At 44.5% G+C, this 25,900-nt stretch overlaps 1 protein-coding gene across 7 annotated transcripts in view; it reads right to left on the bottom strand.

The window, feature by feature from the left end:
* Nucleotides 1–3,230: 3,230 nt before the first annotated feature.
* The window catches only part of Srsf11 (serine and arginine rich splicing factor 11), a 33,524-nt gene continuing 10,854 nt past the window's right edge, over nucleotides 3,231–25,900 (bottom strand). For 2 of the 7 annotated variants that reach the window (XM_023718271.1, XM_023718272.1), the window contains exons 3-13: nucleotides 21,488–21,621; nucleotides 17,705–17,814; nucleotides 15,838–15,930; nucleotides 14,817–14,866; nucleotides 13,351–13,478; nucleotides 11,458–11,539; nucleotides 8,464–8,595; nucleotides 7,172–7,261; nucleotides 5,086–5,202; nucleotides 4,647–4,785; nucleotides 3,231–4,550 (exon numbers count right to left, since the gene is read on the bottom strand). In XM_023718271.1, the coding sequence (XP_023574039.1) occupies nucleotides 4,353–4,550; nucleotides 4,647–4,785; nucleotides 5,086–5,202; nucleotides 7,172–7,261; nucleotides 8,464–8,595; nucleotides 11,458–11,539; nucleotides 13,351–13,478; nucleotides 14,817–14,866; nucleotides 15,838–15,930; nucleotides 17,705–17,814; nucleotides 21,488–21,621 (1,273 nt within the window). In that variant the 3' untranslated portion in view covers nucleotides 3,231–4,352. Of the gene's footprint in view, nucleotides 4,551–4,646; nucleotides 4,786–5,085; nucleotides 5,203–7,171; nucleotides 7,262–8,463; nucleotides 8,596–11,457; nucleotides 11,540–13,350; nucleotides 13,479–14,816; nucleotides 14,867–15,837; nucleotides 15,931–17,704; nucleotides 17,815–18,106; nucleotides 18,224–18,858; nucleotides 18,949–21,487; nucleotides 21,622–25,900 lie in introns of those variants that run through there. The other 5 variants (XM_023718274.1, XM_004633996.2, XM_023718275.1 and 2 more) reach the window with 4 other exon arrangements.

The following is a 25,900-nucleotide window of genomic DNA, read 5'->3' as shown; positions in this document are numbered from 1 at the left end:
AACACGTTGTCCATTCCAAAATGTGTTTTTTCTGATCACGAAGAACAAATAAATGTATCTTTTAAGATGGTGGAAAAATGTTAATGCAAATAAACTTTATGATATTAGATTTTCAAAATGTGCCATTTATTCATTTACTTAAGTGGGTTTTTTTTAGACGTTGTCTGCTGGCCTTGACCCATGTGGCCCATGCTGGCCTGAAATTTGTAATGATCCTCCTGTCTCAGCCAACTGAGTGTTGGGATTATAGAGCGAGTGCCCCACCAATCCTGACGTTTTTAAAATTCTCTTGAGAATGAAACTATATTCTTTTAAGAGTATATGTCACAATGTCATGTATTTTTACCTCATGAAAATAAGGATTTTGGGACATACTTATATAAAGTTCTGTGACCCAAGAGACATGTCTCTTAAAACAGCCACATACAGTTGCTCAGTTTTTGTCATGTGTGGTGTGTAAAGGAAATTTCCTGTCTTGGAGAAATGGTTTTCTGGAGGGACAGCTGCTGCATGCGTGATTCCCTTCGTGCAGGCCCTGCAGACTGCAGGCATAGGCCCCGGCATGGGACGTTCTCGACACTCGGGCTGGTGGACAGTGCTGAGCCAGGTGGAGCCCCACCGTTCGGCTGGCTTCCTGGGAGCGAGCGCTCACTGCAGGCGGGCCTGCACCCCACAGAGGGGCGAATGCCCACTGAGCTGCAGCACGGGTCCTGAGGGTCCTCTTGGAGCCTTGAGGCCGGGGAGGAGCTGGCGAAGAAAGCGCTGGTGAACTCCACGTCCCACTTGTGTATGAGGGTTTAAAATTGAGTAGCAAGGATAGTCGGTGTCTGATGAATTTGGATGCAGTAGCCCTTCTGTTAGATGCAGCAGATGCTGTGACTTCAATCATGTCGTCTAAAATTATATAAAAGGCTGGGCATGGAGGTGCACGCCTGTTATCCCAGCACTTGGGAGGCTGAAGCAGGAGGATCACTGAGTTTGAGACCATCATGGGGTACAAAGTGAACTCTAGGCCACCCTGAATTGGATAGCAAGACCCCGTCTCAAAAGCAAAAAATTACATAAAGCAATAAATCCTTAAATTATTGAGAAACCAGGCTTGAAAGACATCTGGCAGTGAAATGTCTTGAGAAGTGGGGTAGCTCCAAATCCCATGCAACAGCACACACTGCTGGTCTGAGGGTATTAAAAAACTGCACCCTTACGCCATCAATACCGGGCAGTGAGCAGCACCTTCTGGGCGCCACCTTAAGTCCTCAGGGTCAGGTTTCTTGTCTCAGATCTCCTCATTGTCTGGATGCAGCCCATTTGCACACCCGTGCTTCCTCGGGCAGAGGAGACGCAGTCTCTCCAGGGCCCTTCAGGACAGGGCCTGTCAGGCCTCCATGTTCATGGACTTGGGAGCTGACCAGAGCACCTCCCGTTTCCCGCTCTCAGCCTCTGCCCACGCCCTCCAGCTCTCACTGCTCAGTGTGGCCAGATCGCAGGCACCGGTGGCCACAGGCCACCAGCAGAGCCTGGGTCTCCACAGAGCTGCTCAGGTAGCGCTGGCCCGGGCTGGGCTCGAATTTGGAAGCTTGCTGCTTCAGCCACCCAGTGCTGGGATTACAGCACTGTGCTACCATTCTCCACATGTACACTAGTGTTACAGTATCAAAAGTACACTTAGTGTGTTTCCAGGAGCTAAGTTGGTTTGTTTCTGAAATGCTGGGCAGAAAATTCCTAACAATTGCATTAATGCTAACTAGCATTTGGGACATTGCTTGTGACCTAGGCCTTCAGTTCTAGCGTACAAATCATACCATCAAGCTGACCAGCTTGTAAAGTGTCATGAGAGTTTTAGTGACGGTGCACTGCAAAACTAACTATTAAGCTTTCAAAGGGAGGTGAACCTCGCATCTAGATGTGTGTTCCAGGATGCTTTGGAAACAAAAGTATCAGCACAGGCCCCACAGACACTCCTGACATAAGGAAAACACTCCTGACGGAGCAACATGCTCAGCAGAGAGAACCATTAGCTGGTTTTGAGATTGAGGAGCAGAAACTGAAATTCCAATTTAAGAGTATCAGTCTTCAAACAGTACGATCCCTCTCTAGTAATCATAGCAGACTCCTGACATCTCAGCCAAGCATGATGGCACATACCTGCAACCCAGCCCTCGGGAGGCTGAGGCAGGCAGCCTGCGAACAGCCTTCACTACATAGGCGTCTTTATTTTAAAAACCAAAACATTAAAAAATTTTTTTCTTCCAAAAAGGTGCCTTACATATAGCCACAACGCTTACTTAGTACGAAAACTTCAGGCAAATAAATAAGGACAAACATTTTCTAACAAAACCACTTTTATTTTAAAATTGCTTCCCTAGCAGACACACAACAGCACCGTGGGGCAGCGCTCGGTGGGCTCTGGGCTCCCTGCTGCGGTCGGCTGCCCCATCACCCACTGCCTCGCCGCTCCTCGGGCCCCAGCAGGGACCATGTCCTGCACGTGGGCGATGGAGCGAGGCTCACCGGGAGGTGCCACGGCTCCCCTGTCTGTGACTTACAATGGTCATGCCCCATGGTTCAACTTTATCTACTAAAAAACATTCTTGGAGGTTTACACAAATGTTGTGTCCAACTATTCAAAAAATGCCGTGACTATTCAGCCCATTAGTAAAACTTCTTATACTTACTTGCTCTAGATAACTAAAGTCCTGTGGATAAAATCTTTAAAAAGCTAAATGCAAACTGTAAAAACACTGCTTTTCTATATGGTGTTTCAGTTTTATAACAGGTTTTGAAAAAACCAATTTATACTCAAAACTTGGATAAAAGCTACAGCTCCACGTCTGTTCAGCCCAGCTGCCCAAGCACTGCTCGCCTCCTAAGGGAAGAAATACACTACGCAGTATGGTACAACAGAGACAGTGCTGACATCTACGCTGTTTCAGAAGAGGCAAATATTTCTATTTCACTGAAAATACAAGTTTGCTAGTAGTTGAAGGTGAGACCACTTGTTTATCCTAGAGGTCCACTGTGTTATCTAACCCCACTCCCACATCCAAGGCATAAGAAACGGGGCGACCAGACCACAGCACCGGCGGCAGGCCACGGCCTGAGGATCTCGGCCCGCGGCTGCTTCCAGGGTGCAGAAGGGGCGGGCAGGGCTGAGGTTTGCGAAGTGAGGTCAGTGTCATACATTCAACAGCGTAAATAAATACAAGTACAGTTTTACAGGAACATGAACATAAGTTTAAGGGTTTTATTATCAAAGTCTTGTAAAACAATTTCAGAAACTGTACATCAACATGGCACGGACTGTAGCCTCCTTTTGTTTTTACTGCACAAAAGTAAAGCTTGAAACTCCTGTAACTAAGAAAACAGTTGCCTAACTACTTTGCAGATAATCACTGTGTGCATTAAGGTTACTACTGCAGTAATAAGAACACAAATTTATTGGTTTTATACAACTTGAGATCAAATAGAAGTACATTATCAAGGAGATTTGTTTTAAAGTATATGATGATCAATTTAAGATGCACTATCCCCTTTTTTCCAACACTGAGCTGAAAACAATAAACTGGGAAACTGAAAATCAGGACGAGAGATTAAGTTTTATAGGCATACGCGGGAGAGGTGGATAGCTTCACTGATATGGAGGTGGAATAAATTATTTCAGGAAAAAAATTCCGGAACACCTATGAAAACGTATACAATTCTACCTCAAAATATGCTAATTTACTTACTGCCAAAGACAGTTTTAGGTGAAACCTTGCTTCTGTAATTAAAGCCTAATTAGCCATCAAAAAAGGTTAGTGCACATATAACCTTTCAAAGTTAAACAAAAGCCACAAAATTGCGCCACAAGGTTTGAGGATTATCTACTTCAGGTGCTCTTTTCCAGATGTGACTCTACGAGTGTTACTTTGTCATGTCAACAAACAAGACCAGAGGAGATCCACCCGCCCTGCCGGAGGGGCGCAATGACGTTTAGGGTATTCTTGCCACAATAGCATGCAATCAGCGCATTCCCTACATGGCCCTAGTACGGCAATGAACCAAGTTCTAGAGACTATAAGTGAACATACGTAAGAAAGGAGCTCACACGACAGAGACGATCCATGCCTGCTGTGGCCGCATGCAGCTGTCACTTTCGTGCCGCAGCAGCCCGGGGACAGTAAGGCTCCTGGCTGCTCTGCCAGATCTCACCACGACCAGAGCTGTTACCAAGGTACCATTTGCTACAAGCTTCCGGACGTAAAGAACGCACATCAGCCTCAGGAGCTCTACAACCACCTGTAACTCAGAGCTGCGTGCGTGTTTGCGAGAGGCACACGCAGGCCGAGCGAGCCGTGGCGGGGCCCGCGGGCTCAGTCGCTCATGTCCATGTCCTCCTCGTGGTGGTCATCTCCGTTCACCTTGGACTCTCGCAGCGCGTCGCCAGCCACCTTCTCCACGGAGCTCTCCTTGGCCGTGGGGGACCCGGCTTCCACAGGCTTCTTCTCCTCTTTCTTCTCCTTCTCGCTGTCATAGCCCTGCTCCTCCTCATCGTAGTCCCGTGTGACCTGCTTTCCCGGGAACCGCGCAAGTGAGCATCCCCAGCTCTAGCCCTGGCCCTGGCCCTGGCCCGCCCCAACCCGCACCGGGGTGGCCTGTATACATACTTTCACATCCTTGTCACTCTCAGACTTCCTCTCCCGCTCCTTTTCCTTATCTTTGCTCTTTTTCTTTTTGCTTGTTGATCGTTCCCTTTCATCTCTGCTCCGCTCCTTGTCTCTGTCTTTCTTCTTTTCCTTTTTATGTCTGAAATGAGAACAGTCAGAGCGCTCAGAGAAGGTGCTTTCAGGGTCCTGAGAAGTCTCACCCTCAGCACAGAGGGGCTGACGTGCTCAGACATCACCAAAATCCAAAAAAAGACAAAAGCGCTAGGCTGTGGATCTACGGAGGTGACCTCCGGAGCAGTACAGGAAGTGCAGTCTGCCAGCGGGTGCCGGCAGCATCTGAAATCCCCCAAAGGGAGCAGAGCTGCAAGGCACCTAACACTTCTGGACACCTCACTACTTGTGACACTTCTAGGACAGGGCTACCTCACCGCACTCGCACCTTCGTGGGGATGGGGACCGAGACATTTTTCTTTTAGGCGACCGAGGCTTTTTGGGTGATCTTGTTCCACTCCTGCTTCTTCGTCTTCGCCTCTCTCTGGAATTGCAAACGTGCAAACTAGACTTTAAAATACAGTACGATCTACTTCGCTCCACTAGGAACCTGTACTACACACTTCTAGTAACACAAGAGCCGTCCCATGATGCCGTTTTGAGTTAAAAGAATCTTTTTCTTTCTTTCAATCTTTTACTTGGTGCAGGGCTCTGCTATGCGCTCTGACTTGTACTGATCCTCCTGTCTCAGCCTCCCCAACACTGGCATTATAGGTGAGCAGCACCACGCCTGGTTTTGCTAGAAAGCTCAGCACACGGGAGTTCCAGGTCAGCACAGTACCAGGGATTGAACCCTGGCCCTTGCATTTGCCAAGCAGGTGTTTAGACTGCCGAGCTATCTCCCCAGCTCTGAGACAATCAATCTATGGAAAAAACTGATTACCTAACACTTATTGCAAGAAAGAAATCAGTAGCAACCCATTACTGCGGCAACTGGCTTCTGAATCAAACAAGGACAAATGCTGGGGTCTGAAGGGCAGAGTCAGCCTACGCCACTAGATGACATGCAGAAAGCAGAGAGCGGAGAGCTGTACTGGACTCCTTACACCCCAGTAAAATCTTCCCCACCAATGCTGAGCGACTGTTTTTTTTTTTTTGTTTTGTTTTGTTTTTTTTAGTCACTTGATTTTGGTATCTATTTAAATCATGGCAGCCTTCTGAGTAATTGATTTTAAGAAACAGCTTTCACTTCATTTATGCGGTGACTTTAAAAATCCAAGCCTGAGGGCCTGCGAGACAGCTCAGCGGACTAAGCGCCTGCTAGGCAAGTGTAGGGACCTGGTGCACCTCACCTCCAGCCCTGCCCCCGACCACTGAGTCTGGGCATGGTGATGCAGCGCTGGGGAGGCTGAGGCAGGAGGATCACCATGAGTCCAATCTGCGCAGTGAGACCGTATACCCTAATAAGTTTAAAAAAAAAAAAAGGCCCAAGCCTGTCCTTGCAAAGCTGCTCCCTGCACTCCTTTGGGACGCGCAGCACGTAGGGAGCATCTCCCTGGCTGCCCAGCTGTGACGTTGGCTCACCTGCTGTCGCGTGTAACTGCGCTCCCAATTCTCTAGGAAAGTGTTGACACTTCTTTCCTCACAGGCTCACTTGTGAACATTTCCATCACCCTCAAAAAAACCTCCGTTGCCTTTTGAGTCAGCCCATCCGGCCCCTCCCCACTGAGTACTGACCCCACTGGCTGCGGACCTGCCTGCCCCATCCCTGTCCCTGTCTGCTGTGGATACAATGCAGGGCAGTGCCCAGGGCGGCTGGCTGCTACTGGCTGCTTGAACCTGGCATCTGCAAGGGCCTCCTCATTCTTTCTGTGCTACAGGGTGTCCTTCTATTCCTTACCAGTCTGTCAGCGGGCAGGCAGGCCAACTTCTTGCCTATGATAAGTATCCATGTCTTTGTAACAGAGAAACTGCACAATCAAAAACCTGCTAAGTCCTTTAAAGGAGGCGCAGGATTTTCTACTGGGGTCACAATGCCCAGGGTTCTCGTTTCTCCCCATCCTCTGGATGTGAGCACCGCAGTGAGTGCAATGCCATCCTGTGTGGCGTGGGCTGAGACCCTGCTAACCAATGCAGAGTGCCCTTCACTGACTTCCCAGATACCTACAGGCCTCCTTCCAACAAAGGGCCACACTGGGCCAGCCAGATAGCTCAGTGGATTAAGGCACCTGCGTAGCCAGACGCAGGGACTGGGGTTTGATTCCCGGCATGTTGCGCTGGCCATCAGAACTTAACTGACAAGAGAAAAACCGATGTGCATTAAGTCACATGTCATTTCAGTCTCTCTATAAATATTAAGTAAAAAGATGAGCTTTAGCTTATTTTTCCCAAACTGCCTTTCAAAAGCTTCTGCCATTTGCCAAACCCGTTTTCCTAACACTGAAGCACTCCCCTTCGTGCTGGAGCACCTTTACTACCACAGGCTACCGACCGTTCTGCAGTTTAAAATTTAAAAATTTCTAACACCTAATTACCTGCTTGCACTTCTGGAACGTCTGGCTGTGCTGTAGCTTTTTGGTGGTGTTTTGGAGCGTTTCTTTTCTTTGTCTTCTTTCTTTTTGTCTCTAATTGAATACAATTTAGGAATGTGTAAGAAAGCTAATGCCAAGTTATGTAATAATACAGATAAAAAACAAAAGCAAATTCAGATTTACTCCTGCTCTTGAGAATACGAATGCTCTTGCTAGATGCTGAGGCAGACAGCTTCTGCGGCACAGCCAGTGGGAAATGACAGCTTTCAAAAGCCTGCCGCGAAGCAGCCCGTGAGGCGAGCAGCACGCTGGCTGCCCACTGGCCCAGGGAGGTGAGCTCAGCAGGCTTTCACCTGTCTGCAGTCCCGTCACACCCCTTTCGCCTTCAGCTCATGAGCTACCTCCAGCACTGGCTACAACCCTTGCACCCTGCCTGTCTCATCAGTGTCTTCCCAAAGCACCAGTCCAGGGGCCTCTCAAGGGTCAAGCCGAGGGCGCTTCTTTTCCACTGCTATAAGCTCTGGTCTGTTTGGTGCTCTTAGAAAAACAGCCCATCAAAATGCTTGAACTCAAAATCTTTTTGCAAATTCCTATAAATTCATTTTTCCTTAAATCTCAGTGATTTTTTTTTCCAGTAACACCATCTTACTCGAGAGCTATGTAATGAGTAAATGATTAATACATTAATTCACTGCATGAGTTCTCTGACCCCATCCTAACTCACGCCCCATCCTAGCAATCTGGGACTGTAACGCTCCCGCTGTTCCACAGCAGTCTTCTGCCCTGCCGTGTGTTCCAGCCCGCCCTCGGACCCAGCTCCAGCAGTGACCGCCGCCTCCCCTGCTGCTCTTCCCCACCTAACTTGAGATGACCAGAACCCCAGGGTCCATATGGGGCCGCAGTGCCACGTACAGCGTGCAGCGTGCTCTAGCAGCAGCCCTTCAAGGCGCAGGGCTAGATGGCGGCGTTGCAGGTAATACACAAGCCACGGCGTGTGCTACGATCACACGGCCCGATCATACCACAGCTGCTCGGAGCTTGTGGGAGTGCATGGCATGAAGTGTGACCAGCAATTACTGAGGACGAAGCCCAGCTGGGCGCCTCATGTACTGGCACATCACCAGGAGAGGCTGGTAGTCCTGAAACATTAGCCAGGGCCAGTGCGAAGAAGTGCAGAGAAATTTTCACTGCCCCGTCCCTGTGCCCACCCACCTCACCTTTTATTAAGGAGCCCTGTGCTTGGCCTTAGGACTGCTCTAAACCCCAGGCTCACACCCACGTCAGGGCTGCTGTACCTGGTCTTTGATGTGCTCCTTGACCGTCTACCTCTCTCTCTGGAATGGGATCTTCTCCGTCTTGGACTTTTGGATCGTCGTCTACTCCTTGACTTAGAATGTGATCGCCTCCTTGACCTGCTTCTTGATCGCCTAATCATGAAAAAAGCCACCCATGTGGGGTAAATATAAAAAGACAAACAGCACATATTTTGCCAGCCTCAGAAGGGCAGTGAGGAGCACAAGTGCCCTCCCAGCGGCTGTTGGTAGAATCCAGACTGAAGCTACTTGCTGTGTTACAATTAGGAACTGCTTAACCGGGTGCAGCTCCCCATCTTTCAATCTTGTACCACACCCATGAGAGCAGGGCTACTCCACCTGGACACCTACAGATCCCCAGAAGGTCCTACTAGAAGCCAAGAGTTCTAGCACGCAGCTGTCAGCCAGCACTCTGGGAGGAAGGCAGGTCCCAAGTCTGAACCCCGCTGGATAATTCAGTAAGTTAGGGAGGCCCTGAAGAAATAATCAAAGGGCTGGGCACGCAGTTCAGTGTGAAGACCCTAGGTTTACCCCTAGTATAACACATACAAAAGAAAACCAAACTAGTTGGAATGAAAGGAAGCAGAAAAAAAAACATTTCCATGACATATATTCCGTTTATTTTTGAGACAGGGTCTCACTATGTAATGCAGGTTGGTCATAAGCTCACTAGATGGTTCAGACTGGCCTTGACCCTGCAGCAATCCTCCTGCTTCAGCCTCCTGAGTGCTGGGATAACAATGGAGCACCATAACTGGTTACAATTCTACTAACTACTTTTATTTTGTATAGGGAGGGTCTACAGGGTGCTCAGGGTCTCACTACTAGATCGGACTCAAAGTGATCCACCTGTTTACAGACTCCCAAGGGCTGGGATTACAGGTGTGCACCACCACGCCCAATCGCTGTCTCAGTGTACCCTGGGGGCAGGGCTGGCACGGCAGGCCTGGGGATCGAGACCCCAGCCTCTGCGCCTGCTTTCTGCTGAGCTCTTTGACCAGCCCTCCACTAGATCTTAATAAGGCCTTTTTAGCTAATTCTCTGCTACTGCAGGTTAAACTTTATTTATCAATTATCAAACTTTTGGAACATACTTTACAAACAGACAAGTCCCAGAAAGAGTTGCTGGAGTAGACACAATATCCGTACTGTATGCTATCTGCTCTGTGTGGTGTTGTCTGCTTTTCCATATCACAACTAGGAAACTCCAAGGCAAGCAAGTCTTCCCACACAATGCAGCCTGAGCTGCTCGCCGCACCCCTGCCACACCTCCCTGCCCCCCGTCCAGTCAGCCTCTCCTGAGCCCCTCCAGGACACAGGCATGCATAGCCTTTCTACGTTTCCCAGGTCTCTGCCTCAGACCATTCCCTCCTCCATTTCAAGAGCTGTTAAAAACCCATCCAACTTCCTTTCTTAGTGCTGATGACTTAACCTTCGGGAACCTGTAGCCTTTCTGCAGGCCCTTTCCAGTACAGCCTCAACTTCCTGTCTGTTTCACAAAGACTATGTGACACACCAGGAGCTGGGAGACTGAGGCTCAATTCTCAATGCGTAAGCCCCGCACGGTGAGAGCATCATCTGATGTCCTTCTCTGGTTACTTCTGCACTTGAAGAAAGCTAACACCACCCACCTCACAAATGGCTGTGAATGAAACGGACTCTCCCAAGGTCAGCTCTGGGCACCTATGTGACATACAGATTATCCTCTCACCCTGCAGAAGAAGGCCATCAATGTGCCATACTGAACTCCACGAATGTTTACTTGTACACTTTTCAACTGGAAACTGCTCATTACACAACCTCGTAGTAAGGGCTCCACATCCTCAGACACCTGCTCAGGACGCCCAACTCCCTCTGCTAGGTCCCCAGCACCATGGGAGGAGCAGCTCAGGCACTCCCCACTGTGCCCTTGGGCTACCGCTCAACACCTGACTTAAGACATTAAAACAAGTCACAAGAACAGAAGGTTTTTCTAACAAAAAGATTAATACTTCAGAATGTTTTCAAAATGCAGCAAGTAATTAGCCTAACTTCTAAGCGAGGTGAAGCAGGAGCACCACCTACAAGTGTATGTGCACCCTCGGGGTAGCCTAGGCCAGGACTTGAGGACAACAAAGGGAACCTGGGCAAGGAGCTTAGAAATGAAGCCAAATGAGGCCTGCCTGAAAGAGCTGGGAAGAAAAGCCCCCACGGCATCCTTCACGCTGGTACCAGTGCAACGCCTGGATGCCCCACGCCCGTCTGCACACGGTGTAGGAGGCTGGGGTTATCTCCAAAGCAGCAGCTACTATGTGCTGTCTGCTCCGTGCTGATGCTGTCGCCGCAAACCTCAGCAGCGGCTGAGGACTGTCCTAGCAATCACTGCCACTTCCCTGCACCCTATGCTAAGGAAGAGAGCCGCATCTCCAGGAAAGAGGTCTCTAACGAAACAGTGAAACTTCTTCCTCTTTAAAGGCCTACTCAAAGTGAAGGCAGGCTTTAATTTAACAATACAAAGAGGTGCTCTGTGGTTTCCCATTCTGTATCACAATTATCTTTCAGGAACTATCGTTTTTTTGATTTTTCCATTTTGTATAGAAAAAAGCCCACCACAGTAACAGGTAAATGATCCTTCCCTACATAACTCTCCCTGCTGCCACTGCCAGTGACATTGCCAGGGCTCAGCGCTCCTGCACGGGTAGGCCTGCAGTGTGCTCCTAGCACTCACGGAGTTTCTGGCTTAAAGCAGGATGCAGACATATCTGCGTAAGTGTCTGTCGTCTCTGCTCTTCCCATGAGGGAGCTGGCACCAAGGCACGCTGCTCTCTAGGGCTCCAAGGTGAACCTTCAGCGCCCTCAGCGCTAACACACACCTGAAGCAGCACATGGGCCATCAGTCTGCCGACACTGGTCTCGGGTAGCAACTTGACAGAAAATGACAAAAACTGCAGCGCACAGAATTGGCTGTAGAGCGGACTCTATAAAAGGCAACCTCACCTGTGTCTGGAAGATGAGGGGGTCCTCCTCCTCCTAGAACGCGATCTGGACCTTGAATGCCTTCTCTTTTCTTCTTTCTTATCTGATTTAAAAGGAAACAAAAAAGAATCTATCCTTAGAAATCATCAAATAGGATTATTCCTACTCAAGAGTTAGTCCAAGAACTTCTCTATCCCAATTCGCATCTTCTACACACATCCTGAAGTGTCGCAGGCGATCCTTTCCTAACACAGTGCTGGTGCCTGCTCACGAGACCCTCACTATCGGGGTTTCGGCAGACTCCATGTTCTCAGCTAGCGTGAGCTTCCCTTTGCTGACTCTCACCTGACATTCTTAGGAAGCTGCAAGGTGTTTTCTATAAAACAAGAAAAAGGTTTATCTTCCTTCTTTGGCTCTAACTTATTCTGTACAAGGTTCTAAATGAATTCTTTTTCTTTGGGGTCTTTCACATATAGTTACAATGCAACTAGATTAAGACTTTATTGTTACTGTTTCTATACTGCTAATACCTTCCGGACAGCACTTAATGATAACTACATTGAACATATAAATTTATAATTGAAATACCCATTTAAAATGTTGTAAAATGTTCTTCAACCTCACCATGTGTGAGCACGCATGAATCTGGGCTGGGCGTGAGGGCAGAATTCACTTCCTTTTCCATCACTGAACTTTATACTCCTATGCTAAATACACTGAACCCAAGTTCACGTCAAATGGCTAATGAACAGACCACTACACAAGCATATGCCACACATCTACAACAGAATTGTTCACCTCCTGATTTCAAAGTGAGAATGAGTTCATCTTTCACTTTTAGCTCTTCTCATCAACAGCACTCAGTTTGTTATGAACGTCGCTACCAAGAAGGAGTTCACAAAAATCTAGGAAACTACATTCATTCAGTCATGGATTTTCAAAGGAAATAAGTATCAGGTGTAAGTGTTGGATCACAAAGATCCAGCTATGTATCTAAAATTTTACTACTAGCTATGTGACCACTGCTAATACAAACATCGCATCAATTAAATAACATTTAATACATAAAACACTAGGAATGCTTTCCCATTAAAAATGGTTTTCTGGGCCAGCTCAGAGGATTAAAGCACCTGCTTAGGCAGACGCAGGGGCCAGGACTTCGATCCCTGGACCTGCTTGTGCTGGCCCCAACCCCGGGGCGCACTGAGATGGTGATTGAGATGGGGTGCAGTGGCACGAGCTTTAATCCCAGCACTTGGGAGGCTGTAAACAAGAGAATCACTACAAGTCTGATCTACACAGTGAGACCCTGTAGGTCTCCTTCTAAAATAAAAAAGAAAAAAAATGTTCTAGTATTACACATACTAACATTCCCATTCACTAAGGAGTTAAGAGCAAAGAACACCTTAACAAGGAAAAGTAATTAACCCCTGGACCGACGACACACATGGACGGCACAGGGCCACCCGTGCCCAAACCTAGCGCAGGGGCAGAGCAGCTGCTGAGCAGCAGCAACCTGGCTGCTCTCTCCAGCACATACAGACAGGTCACTTCATCAAAGACTGCACAAAATAAAGACTTTGCAAGTTTCCTTCTTCTCTTGGTCTAACTGACTTAAAACCAGGCCATGCTGGAGTAGACAATGAAGAGAAACGAGCCTAAATGTCACCCTGGGTGTTGCTGGCTTTTGATGGTCAGCCACTGCCTGGCGACTACCCTACTCACGGCAGCAGACACGACATCTGTCTTCTGCTCCCCGGAGACAACACCAGTGTGGCAACCTCAGACTCTGGGTGCTGCTCCACCTGTGGGGGCACTGCCTCCTATCTCTAATCTGTCAGTCTGGAAATGTAGGAGTAGGGTTCAACACCCTCCCACTCGGCCACAGGCCAGTATCTGTGAAGAAAGTGTTACCTGGTTCTATAGCAGCGGAGATCAGCGACTGTGCTTCCCGGACTCTTTTCATAGCCTCCTCTATTTCCTTACTAGACGTGTCTGACTTCAGACTTGGAGAAACAAGACCAGCAGCTACATGATTCAACCTGAAATAGAGCCAAGAACTGAGAATGGAAATACTAGACTTCAAGTACTTAGGTTTCACATAATACCATTTTGGTAAAATATTTTTTGATTAAAAAGGGGGCGAATTCCATGACTTCAGTATGCAGAGCCAGGCATGGTCATGCATGCCTGTAACCTCAGCACTCAGGCTGAGGCAGGACTGCTCTGAGTTTGAGGCCAGCCGGGGCTCCAGAGTAAACGCAAGGCCAGTTTGAACTACAAAGTGAGACCTGGTTTCAAGACAAAAAAAAATCAAAGCAGCATTTACCACAGTATCATCGTGAATATGTACAATTAACATCTCTATTTTAATAATTCAGAGATCTGAAATTATGGAATTAGAAAATATTTAACTTTCTGTAAACAAATTTTGAAAACACGAGGAAAAGGTAATAAACATGCTGATGCTAAAACCCTAAATGAATGTCCCACCATCTGATGGGAAACCTGCCATCTCACCTGCTGGGAAAGTACCACCTCCACACTGCAGGCAGCGGCAGTGGACACCGAGTCGCACAGGAGGCCGCAACTGCAACGGGCCGGCGCCCCTTACAGAGACACCTGGTGGGGACTGAGCTGAAGGGAAGGGCCAGCAAGGGAGCACATGGCTGGGAAGCGTGTTGCCCCCTCTGATAAGCTGCGTGCAGGCACAGAGCTGCATTTAACTGCAGTTTTAAGGAAAAATGCCACGGAATCCAAAGTCAATGATTCTGTTCCCAAACCAAGCTCTCGGACTTCTCGAGACTCTCACCAGCATGATGGAAAATGGCATGAAGTTCACATTTAATTTACTGATGAAAACAAATGGCCTGCACCTATTGCACCTCACATGCTTCCAGGCCTAGCAGGAAGGATGCTACAAACAGAGCACCCAAGACAGTGTGGCTGCTGGCTCCACGGCATCTTCTGGACCAGCTCCGGGGCTCAGCCTTGCAGTTCCACACTCAGTGTCCCAGTCCCATGGTTTCCCCAGGGCTACGAGGGGACTGTAAGTGTGCAGATGACCCACACTAGGGACATGAGCCACCTACACACACCAACACAAGATGCTCATTTTGGAATTTCTCTCCTTGTTTCTAGAAAACGGTATAGAAGAGAAGCCTTGAGAACAAGCATCACCAGGAGTGGCAGTATGTGCCTGTAATCCCAGCAATTAAGGAGGCTGAGGCAGGAGGATCAGGAGTTCAATGCTAGCTTGGGCTATACAGTGAGTTCAAGGCCAGCCTGACCTAAAAACCAAGACAGTTAAAAAAAAAAAAAAAAAAGATAAATGCTGTCTAGAACTCCACCCACAATACCACCAAAGATAAAACGCTTACTTGGGATCAACGGTGCTCATAAGCTTCAGCAACTGATCTGCGGCAAGAGACTAGAAGACACCAAAACAGGACAGTGATGAGAACACAAAGAACAACAAATCACTGCTATTTTATCCCTTCAGCATGTTGAAAGGTCCTACCACAATCTGCCAGCCCTATAGAAGTTCACAGGCTCTACGCATAATGCTAAGCAGTAAAGGCATAATGTAAGGGGGCTGTGGATGCAGTACAGTGGCACAAGCACTTGCCTGGCAAGTGTAAAATCCCGAGTTCGATTCCTGGTACTCCCCCAAAAGACACAGTGAAGCTGTAATTACATTTTTCAGTAGCCACACTTACAAAAAAAAAAAAAAAAAAGTAACAAGTGGCATTACTGGCTACTATATGAAAGGGCAGATTTAGCAAATTACCTGAAAACCAAGGCTCAACAGTCTACATTACAGAATTATACCTTTCATTAAAACAAAACTTAAATTCCTTAAGACAGTGTATCAGAAGATCTCCAGAAAGCAAGACTTCAGAAGCTGGACATGGTGGCACACACCTATAACCCCAGCACTCTAGGAGGCTGAGGCAGGAAGAGCCCAGGTTCCAAATGAGCCAGGGTGACTTAGTGAGACCTTGGTCTCAAAATAAAAAAAAAAAAAAATTTAAAAGTAAAAAGGGTGGAGATGAAGCCTCTATCTACAGCATTGCCAAAGATGGGTAAGAGCTTTGGAAAAGCTTAAGTTAATCATAACAATAGTAAAAGGAAACCCACGAACTCCAGGAGAGTGACATGCACACCCCTTTCTCTCGCGATGGCCCTGTCGCCACAACGTGCTGACGGTGCACCGAGGTCCCTAGGAACATCACTGCCTAGAGTTCTTAGAGGCTGACCATTCGGCGACCTGCAGACCCTAACAAGCTGACATGACTACAAAGCATCCCCAAGACCCAGCGACTGTCTGTTCTCCTGACACACAAGCAAACAGCAAGCTTCCTCTAGAACTGCCTAACAGCTACAGGGCAGTTTGGGTACCTGAGAGTTCAAGTTTGCTCCAGGAAGCCCCAGGGCAGCGAGGGCAGGGTCCAGGGTGGGAGCGCCCAAAGCAGCCAGCGGAACAGCGCCAATCTGTTAAGAAAGGTTTCTTTATTTCAGACTTTGCTTTTGTTCCTCTGACCAGGGTCGGTCAGTCCCAGTTTTGCTCTGTTGTCTCTGCTGCCACCACTCAACTGTACTCAAATGTCCACCACTCTAGCTGAGGTTCAGCCACAGATAATAAACGAGTGGGCATGGCTGGAGTTAAACAAAAAGTGGGTATTGTTCTGTCAAGCTCTGTTTTAAGTGATGGTTCAATTTCTCATTTATTAGAGAATGAAATAAAACCAAAATGTAGGAAACAATCTTTCCTATGTTCTTGTGTGGGCCGGTTACATGCATTTTCTTTGTGCTACTAGATACAGGGTCCTTAAAACATTCCTCTTACAACCACTGCCAGGGCATGAGGTCCTCTGCAGGAGAGGCCCTAGAGGACACTGCCCAAGGCTGGGGCTCCATGTTCTCCTTCCCACAGCCCTACGTGGGTACCCTCGTTGGCCCTCAGGGTTGCAGTGCCATCTCTGAGAGGAGCTTCCCAGCGAACGTGTAGGCATCCAAGAGACACCCCAGCTTGGGTCTTCCAGGGAGACCCAAGTCTCAGCAGAGGAGGAAGCGAGAGCACTGAGTCCCCTGGTCTAAACGTGCCCCTTCCACCTCCACGACATCTGGCACATATAATTCCCCTAGTATCCAATTAGGGCGAACAATTCCTCTCATTACCTCTTCTGTACTGACACAGAATGGAGCTCTGGTCCTACCTGAGAACTCTGATTTATCCTAAACGAAGAAATGTAAAGCCTGGTAACTTTACAGAGTCTGACTTTCTCCCAAAGAAGTATGCTGTAAGTTCATCCAGTTTTACTTGCTATGCAGTAATACAAAGCACTATATTTTTGGTAATTTAACTGTATATGAGTACAAGTACAATACGTTTGTATCATTGTCTGGTAAAATACGTAATTTTATACTGCAAAAAGATCTAGGGATCTCTCAGGTCCTTGTGCCAGAGGTGAGGAGCTAGGACTAAACTGGTAAGTTAGGCCCAAAGGGCTTGGGAGCTCCAGATCTTTCCAAGGCGCACCAGCACTTCACACGGGCATGAGGATGCGAAGGGTGCTTGCAGACCATGTTATCGCTGAAACCACTGGCTGGTTACGCAGCCTGAGCAGGCAGCATGCATGCTATTTCACAGTGCCTTCCAGACTGGGGGCACAGCACTTGCCCAGCATGTGTGGGCCTTACTTTGACACCCAGGCACTGCAACGAACAAAATCAGTTGACAGGTTTATAATAAAATATGACCTTTTAGAGCACTACTAAAAACATTTTAACTGGCTTTACCCTATGTTCCCCATATCAAACATTATCATGTACAATCCATCTTTATTTTCAAACCATCAGTTTAATTCAACCCAAGACAACAGCAGAAGAACAAAGCGCTCTGAGAAAGCAGAGGGTGGGGCAGAAGGCTTCCTTTAGGGAACTTAAGTTCAGTTTTATTTTATTTTCTGGCCCAAATCTACTTTTTACACAAATCCGCAATTTCAACTGGATTATTTCGAAGAGCCAATGCAACACAATTTAATAGGTATTTTATGATACTTAGAACATTTTTTAAATGCCAACTTCTTAAAAGGGTCTCTGGACTGTTGATAATTATAACACACACTATTTGTGATTATACAGCACGTAGCACGTTGCTGTAGGAACTAGAATCAAAAAAAAAAAAAAAACACTTGAGAAGGCTGGGTGTGTTTAGGCTCAACCAAAAGTCACGGGTTCTTTCAGAATTCAACAGAGCAGGTACCTGGGTAAGTGGGTTGGGCGTGGGGAGGAGTCCGCCACCAGGCAGAAGACCTGCCACTGCGTTAGCTGGCGCCAGCAGAGACAAAGCCTTCGTCTCATCAGGAATGACTCCTGCAGAGAAACAAGCTTGCATGAGAGCACACTTTTGGTAAGACAGAAAACACACAAAAACACCCAGAAAATGTCTACCTGATACACCACCTGAGTTTGTTGAAAGTACTTATGCTCGCTAAAATATAAAGCTTGATCTCTATGATTATTTATCATTAATTTTATGTCAGAATGAAACTTCAATGTGTGAAAATGTTTCCTCTTTTCTCTACAAATGGTTAAGTTTCTAGAGTAAAAAAAAAATAGCACAATACACACTACTTTTTTGTTAACACTGCCAAGATTTCATCACCTGTACTCGATTTTTAAGTCATGAACCAAACGTAAGCAAGCACAGTCGGTTCTCCAGGGGTGTGCTCTCAACTTTCAAAAGCTGTTTTATGAACAACGACTCGTGTCGGCTGCTTCACTATAAAGCACACAGAAAAATCAAGATACACAAGACAAAAAAAGTTTGATTTAGGGGTTAATAATATGGTACAGTTACTATGATTTTACACCTACCATACAAATTTTGTAAAATTTAAAAGAAAAGTATGTAAGGAAATACTCTGTTGGAATCAAGCGTAGGGCTTTTGCTGACTCATGAAAATGCACATGAATGCTTTTGAAGGTCTCTGAATACACACAGGGTGTGTGCGGGGTGAGGGAGCGAGAGCGAAAATAGGCAAGACAACATGGCACACTCCTTACCTGCAGTTAAACGCTTTTGTGTTCCAACATGTGCCATGCCACTTGTACCAAAAAGCTATGCAGTGTCAGTTTAAGACTAACTGAACTCCTTAAGCCCAAAGCGACATGTATGTCTATTCTTAAGGCCTAATTTGTGTATTCAGAAAATATCTAAGGGTCCTAGCACAAATATTTATGTAGACAATTTCAATTCTATCCAACAGCAAAAGCCCTATACAGATGGATTAATCTGTTAATGTGCCCAAGCCCCCAAAATGAGAGTTCAATAATACAATTAAACTACATATTTGCAAATACCAGTAGTATTTCTGTAATACATATTAAGAAACTGCATCTCATCATAAAACATACAATATGTACAGGGCACTTAAGAGAAACTGGATAAGCTGCAGAAGAAAACTGTTGGGTGGTATTTTCAGCAGGGCCTGGTATATAGTTCAGGCTGAACCAGGGAAAAGAACTGTAAAACACAACAACAAAAAAGAAAAACCACTGTTAAATAAAGGTAATGGTTCCTTCCTCCTACACTGAGAAGTGCCGATAATATAAACAAATGTATACTACACAGCACTGTTATCTTGCCTGTGCCAGAGCTGTCATCAATTTAGATACCGAGAGTTATGGAAGGGAGGGGAGATCATTTATATATAGGGCATTAATGCATCAATATTAACAAACCTACAGAGATTAAGGGGGTAATTTTGCATGCAAAATTATGTCTCAAGAGGATATATTAAGCATCAACATCTTACTTAAATTAGTGCACTTTGCAACATTTCTGGCAAACTAAATCCTCTTGAATTTATTGAGACACCTGATAGAAGATCTGCATCCATTTAAAAAAAAAATCATGCATCTGATCCTCCGATTAAAAAGACTATTTAAAAATAAAACTACAATTTAAAAAATAGCAATGAGGCCCCTCACCAGTTAATTTTCATGCGTCAAGAGTATTTTTTTTACTGCTGCTTTGATAGAACCATGAAATACTGCATGAATGTGTAGAAATGAAAGAAAAAGAAACAGACAAAAGAAACAAACATTAACCAAGGAACCTAAAATAACCCCCAAATCCATTACTACTAAGAGTTCCTTCCAAATCTTGCTATCTCAGTTTTACCAATTTAGATTGTTTCTTACCGTCAATTTTGGGTCTAGTGCTCTAAAACACTGGCTAAGAGCCATCCCCAAAGTGTAAAGGTTAAAATCAGAGTGCATGTGACAAAGGGACTGAACATTCAGTTACTTAAAGGAGGGAACGTTAATACAGCATATCATACCTTGAATCAAACACAGCAAAAATGGCGTTCTCCACTGAACATTTCTAAAATTCCATATATATTCCCCAAAACTGCACTTTGAAAAACATCTTACAAAATTATTACAGTCTAAAACTACCCATGAAGGCCAGTTACATGATATACTGTATTATGTTCCAGGCTTGGAAGGTATACTACTTAGCCAATAAAAACTCCTTAAATTTAACAGCTAACCACAATGCTTGAACATTACTCACGTGATCTGACCCATGTTTCCAGGCCTATCGTTTATATTTTACTCATCCTAAATTTGAATCCTAGAAATTTTTTGTTGGTGGTTAAGTCTTACCCTACAACAAACACACTGACATAAAAGAAAATTTTTAGCCAAAAAGTAACTGAAATCTGTCTATTTCAAGAACCTTAAAACTGTGCTCAGGTACTTTAATATAACGGAGACAGAAGTACTATTACAATAGCATGCCTTAACCCAGCTCTGAACAGAACTTAATTTCTTTAGAAACCCAAAGGCAATTTCTCCAACTTCAGACATTTCACAACTTTACAAATGTTCACATTTGTATTCAAAGATTTAAGATAGCAACTAAAATATACAATAACAAAGTTTTCATTCCACTAACCAGATTAATAAAAGAAAGGTAAAGCATGTAAATCCTGGTCAGTGGTGTATTTAATAAAACTTTAACTTAAAATCCAGGAATTTTATCATGTTAAATGAATTTCTTCAATCAAAATTTATAGTTACCAAAAAGCAAATCAAGTAGCAATATACTGGGAACAATCAATCAAATTATAAAATATGACTCAGAAAATTTTACAAAAGTTATTAAATAGTGTTGTCTTGTCACAGTGGCTTTTTTAGATCCAAAAAACCTGCTCAATTTTTTTCTGTCAAATTACTTTAACAGCCTAAAATGTAAAAAGAGAGAAAATGCAGTTAACAAATGGTCACACCAGGGAACACTTGGGCACTGGAGTGCTTGCTGGCCTTTAGTTAATGTCTAGAATCCCCTGTAGCTGCAGAGGACCCACTGTGTTTCAGTCATCTGGAAGTTTTGCATTTGCCTTCTCCACTATAAAAATCACACACACAAATAACAGAGAGAAGAATTTATTATTTAGAGATATTCTAGAAAATATAACAAGAATGAACAAGAAAATCTGGCATAAAAACAAAACACCCAGTGCCCATCTGGCACCTAAGCTATAGGAAATCTTGCATTTTCACAAAATGTAAAATCACTGTAACCCTTGGTATACTGGAATTCAATGTGGGATTTTTTTCAAGTTCTCATTGTGAGGAAGCATTATAGAGATACAACCTAGTCAATTATTTAAATAACATCATGCATTTGAAAGTCGTTATTAAGTGCACATGAGGCCAATCATTTTACCTTTGGGACTTTTCCACAAAACTAAGTAGATATATCTAAGAGTTACAAGTAGGGATATGGTTTTCATGAATGTAAAAATGGGCTAACGAAAGGAAAGGGTTAAATATCTTAAAAACAGACCTGATTGCTAATGATTCAAATTAAAGAATCTACAAGTAAATAGCATATACTGCAGTATAACAAGGGTTTCCAAATGTCAACCACTTAAGATTTTAACACTCTGCTAATTAATGCTCACTCTGCAACTACACTGAGGAAGCCGGTCATCTGAGGATGCCCACACGGGTAGTTAAACAAAGCACAAACCTTCAGCATACGGTACGACTATCAAAGCTCTGTCAACGAATACAGTGTTTGTCAGATGCTGCGCCACAACTGCCGAGTCCGGATCATGGAACTTAACAAAGCAGACACGAGACGAGACTGGTAAAGGCGAGTCACTGAGAGAAACACAAAAGGAGAGAAAGAATTATTATCAAAAACACAAATGTGCAACTTGCAAACCAGCACTTGCATACATAACTCCATACAAATTAATTTAACTAGCTTGAAAGAAAATATTGACTGCCCACCAAAGCGATGGAACAAACTGTGGAGTAAATAAAACCTAAAATCCCTATTTAAGCTTAAAATTTATCAGGTTAAAAAGTGCTTTTAGGGCTGGTGAGATGGCTCAGTGGTCTAAAGCACCTACTTAGAACAAGCTTAACAAAGCAGAGGGACCGCGGTTCAATCCCCCAGCACCACATGCCAGCCAGCCCTGCCTCCTGGTGGGCTGAGCTGGCCACACACACATACACACACAAATAAATAAATAAATAAATTTTTAAAAAAAGTGCTTTTAAAGTCTCAGAATTGAGACCATGAGAATAGCAACACGTGCCCATGCGTATTTGTGGAGCTGGAGATGGAGCTTAGGTGACAAGCGCTTGACCACTGCCCCCTACCTGCCAGCCCGACACTGATACTCACAAACAGGCAGTTTTGTCCTAGAAATTTTTCATTATAGCTAAGTTGCCAGGGTAAAAAACATTGTGAAGACTGTAACAATTTGCTAATTGTTTTTTAAAAGATGAGTTTCATTATGTGCTCCAAACTGGCCTCAAACTTAAATCTATGCACTCTGAGTGGGTTTCAAACTTGCTGCCCTCCTGAGAAGCCTTTGTCACACTGAGCGCACAAGAGCTCCTGGCTACTAGCAAGAGTCTTAATCTGGCTTGGACCACTTTGAGAAAACAGAAAACCATAAGCATAAGCAAAACATGAGCATCTCCCGACCTGAACAATTTCAATATGTGAAAGAACCATTTCCCTCAGCAATTGCTTCTTCAGAAAAAAGATCAACAAGTGAAATGCAAGCTACAGTACTAACAGAGAATATGAAGAGTAGGCTTTAAGAAATAATACATGCTGATTCCTATTTGTATTATAAAAGCCTCTCTGTGAAAGAGAAAGATTAAATGCAGGCTTGGCTCCCTGACATACCAAAAGTTATCTGAAAAGCAATACCCAAAGGTCACAGTAACCACAGCATACCAGGTTACAACAAATTCGTGTGTGGGCGTTGTGTATATCCAGGCCGTCCACTCCACATCAATCACCATCCATCTCTGGTAATAAAGCACTGAGCTTGCATTTCCACAAATGTCCTCTGACAATTTTATCATGTTTCCAGGTTGGGGAACACGTTTTACTGTAATAATTATGTTCACTATATCTTCAGATTGAGTAATAAAAGTGGAAATGCTATAATACAGTTCGATGTTGTTACAGCCTCCTAAGGCTTGCAATAAATAAGACATATTCATGTGTATATAAAAAAGTAGTAATATCAGATTCAGTTGCAACAGTTATTCAGATACGCACATATCCACTGAAAAGAAAGTTTTTCTTCATCTGGACACAAACAAGAAAAGAATTTTTAGCATTACTTGAAAATTAATATAAGGCTAAATATGGCCTGAAAACTCAAACTCATTGCAACTAGCAGGATCTCTCATAGTAACACAGATTCAGATTGAGGACTGACGAAGTTGTCCACAGAAAACGGAAGTCATCTCATGGGAGAGGTATACTGCTAAATGTTTATTTCACCGGAGGCACTACTGATCTAAAATTAAACATTACACCAGAGTAGTGAAAAGAATGCTGTGACACTTCCACTACTGAAGTCACGGCATTTCTGTTTCTTTATTTTTAAGATAGGGTCTCATCGCTATGGAGCCCAGGCTGGCTTAGAACTCGCAGGGATCCTTCTGCTTTAGCCTCCTGAGCGCAAGGACTGCAGGTGTGCACCAGCACAGTAGGCTGTATTTCTTTTCTGACACCTATGCTTTTAATCCTAGTTTTAAAAATTCTCTTAGTGCCCCCATCACATGTTCTTGACCCCAACACATGCGTTGGTGATGCCCTAACACACAAGGCACTTACATTCCTGAAGTGGTGCCTACCAGTTCTTGGACACTACTACTTAGAGAAAAAAGACTACAAAATACAAAATTCTTCAACATATGATGAAATTAGCAGAAAGTCCTACCCTGTGTTCACAATTCATTATCATTTACCTGACAATCTTAAAATGATTCGTAATTTTTTCTACTCATTAATGCGATGGGAATCAAAGCCTGCAATAGTGGTTGATCTCAATCGCAAGTAATCATCTGAATAGTGTAAAAAACACCCTAAGTTGTTAAATTACTTTCTCCACTTTGAAGTGATCACCTTTAACTAAGTTGAAAGGTTGTGATGTAATTTGGTTCCACAATTACATTCTGATGCTTAAAATTAATTTTACGCAGCTATCCTTCTCAAAATAGAAGTATCTTACTCTCTATTGTTAAGAACATGGATGATTCTGGAGAAGCTGAGGGGCCCTGTATGCTTCTGTCCCCTCAATGAGTAGTGGCCCTTGGTCCTGTTTGCAAATGATGCTTAGTGTCCCTGGAGAGAAGCGTTAGAATCTCCTAGGATGTACAAAGAGATTTCCCAATGCTGGTGTTCATTTAAAGCCCACTATACTCAAGAACTACTTTCTGGGAGGGCCCTGATTCTTAGTAAGATCTTGGGTGAACACGCCAGCTAACCAAGTGTGAGAACCTCGGGGTCAGGCCTTTGACAGCAGCCTTTCCACTCCCACTGTAACACTGTACTGACCACTGACAACTGGAGATCTGAGGGCTTTTACACAAAGCACCTCCAAGCACCAGAAGGTGACGTGTGTGACAAGGGCAACACCCGCCTGCAAGTCCAACTGTGCTGACTTCACATGCCTTCCCCTTTGCTATACAAAGGAAAATAGTGAAGATTTTACTGAAACAAGTTTTTTTTGAAAGGTGAGTTAAATTCTTTGCCTCATCCAACTATAGTTAGTTACTATTATAAGATCATTAAAGTACTCACGTTTGGTCACAGAAAAACTACTAATGACCTTAAATTCAGCATTAGCATCTTTCACCTTCTACACACCTGTCATGTTTCACTGGGATTATTTAATAAACATTTCACTTACAATCTCCTGTGATATTCCACTAAAACAAAACATTTGATTATTTAAAGAATAACACAACTCTTTCAATTTTTGGCAAAATCAATAATCTCCTGGTCAAAAGGGAAAGACAGTCACACACTGTCCATGTTGGTATTCAAATTCTGACGTTGGTAGTATGGTTGGGCCTCACAAAAACCTATGTACATTTTGTTATATTCATTCATAAAACAGAGTCAAATATGTCTTGTGAATTTGTAAAGACTAAGAGAAATTTGCAAAGCATGTATCTTAAGAGACACTCAAACCATGCTGAATTTACAGTACTATGTTTTAGGAACAGAAATCAACATGATAGCTTTTCTTTAAAAAAAAAGTAAATGTAGGGGACAATGATAGGCTTTCAATTAGTTTTAGGGCTATCATATTCCATTGTGAAGACAATCTTTACAGAAAATTATGTCAGTATAAAAAAGTTAAAAGATGATTTCAATAATAAACAGTACAGGAGGGAGACCTTGCACATTCTGCCACTGAAACGTCTGGTATAATCCCAGAAAAATTTACCAGAAAGTAGGCATTAAGAACTGAAGACCTTGGTAGGTGCATGCAAGGTACTTCAAAAACGCACCTTAATATTCACGTTACAAATGTCCTTTGGATGATGTTGACCAGCCTGAGCCTCATATTCCACAAAAGGGACAGGATTGAACAGAAACTGTCAATTTGTGTCAGGCATCATACAAGAAGACCACGCTGTGTCACACAGGGCAAAGCAGCAGCAGGCTGCTGCACTTTTACAAATGGTGGTCAGGGAAGGCTTCTCTGATTAAGGTAACACCTGAGAAACTAGCACCCCACAGGTGCTAACCCAAGCATGATGAGCAGAAAAAAGTCCAAGCTATTATGAATGCCTCCTTGAGGAACTAACATACACAGTCACAAGAAAATTAGGCCAAAATGGGCTCATAATGAAGCCCTTTAACCTCATTCTATCAGCAAAATAAAAAAACCTTTTTTGGAATAACAAGAGCTTTTGGACCTTTGTGAGTCCACAGCATATGACACCTGCAAACATTGGGGAGAATCTCAAGTTTACTGGCAAACAAACCAATGAAAAATAACTCAGAAAGTAAGAGTAGCCAGCTACAGTGCTGTTCAAATCTAGAAGTCCACAAAAGATAACAATATGACACTCACTACATTGTATCTTTGTACTTGTTTGAAAGAAAATG

Source organism: Octodon degus, unplaced genomic scaffold, assembly GCF_000260255.1.
Source record: "Octodon degus isolate 3935 unplaced genomic scaffold, OctDeg1.0 scaffold00057, whole genome shotgun sequence".
In the NCBI taxonomy this organism is placed as follows: Eukaryota; Metazoa; Chordata; class Mammalia; order Rodentia; family Octodontidae; genus Octodon; species Octodon degus.
Note: the sequence above shows the minus strand (reverse complement) of the source record. Positions and strands in the feature narration are given on the sequence as shown.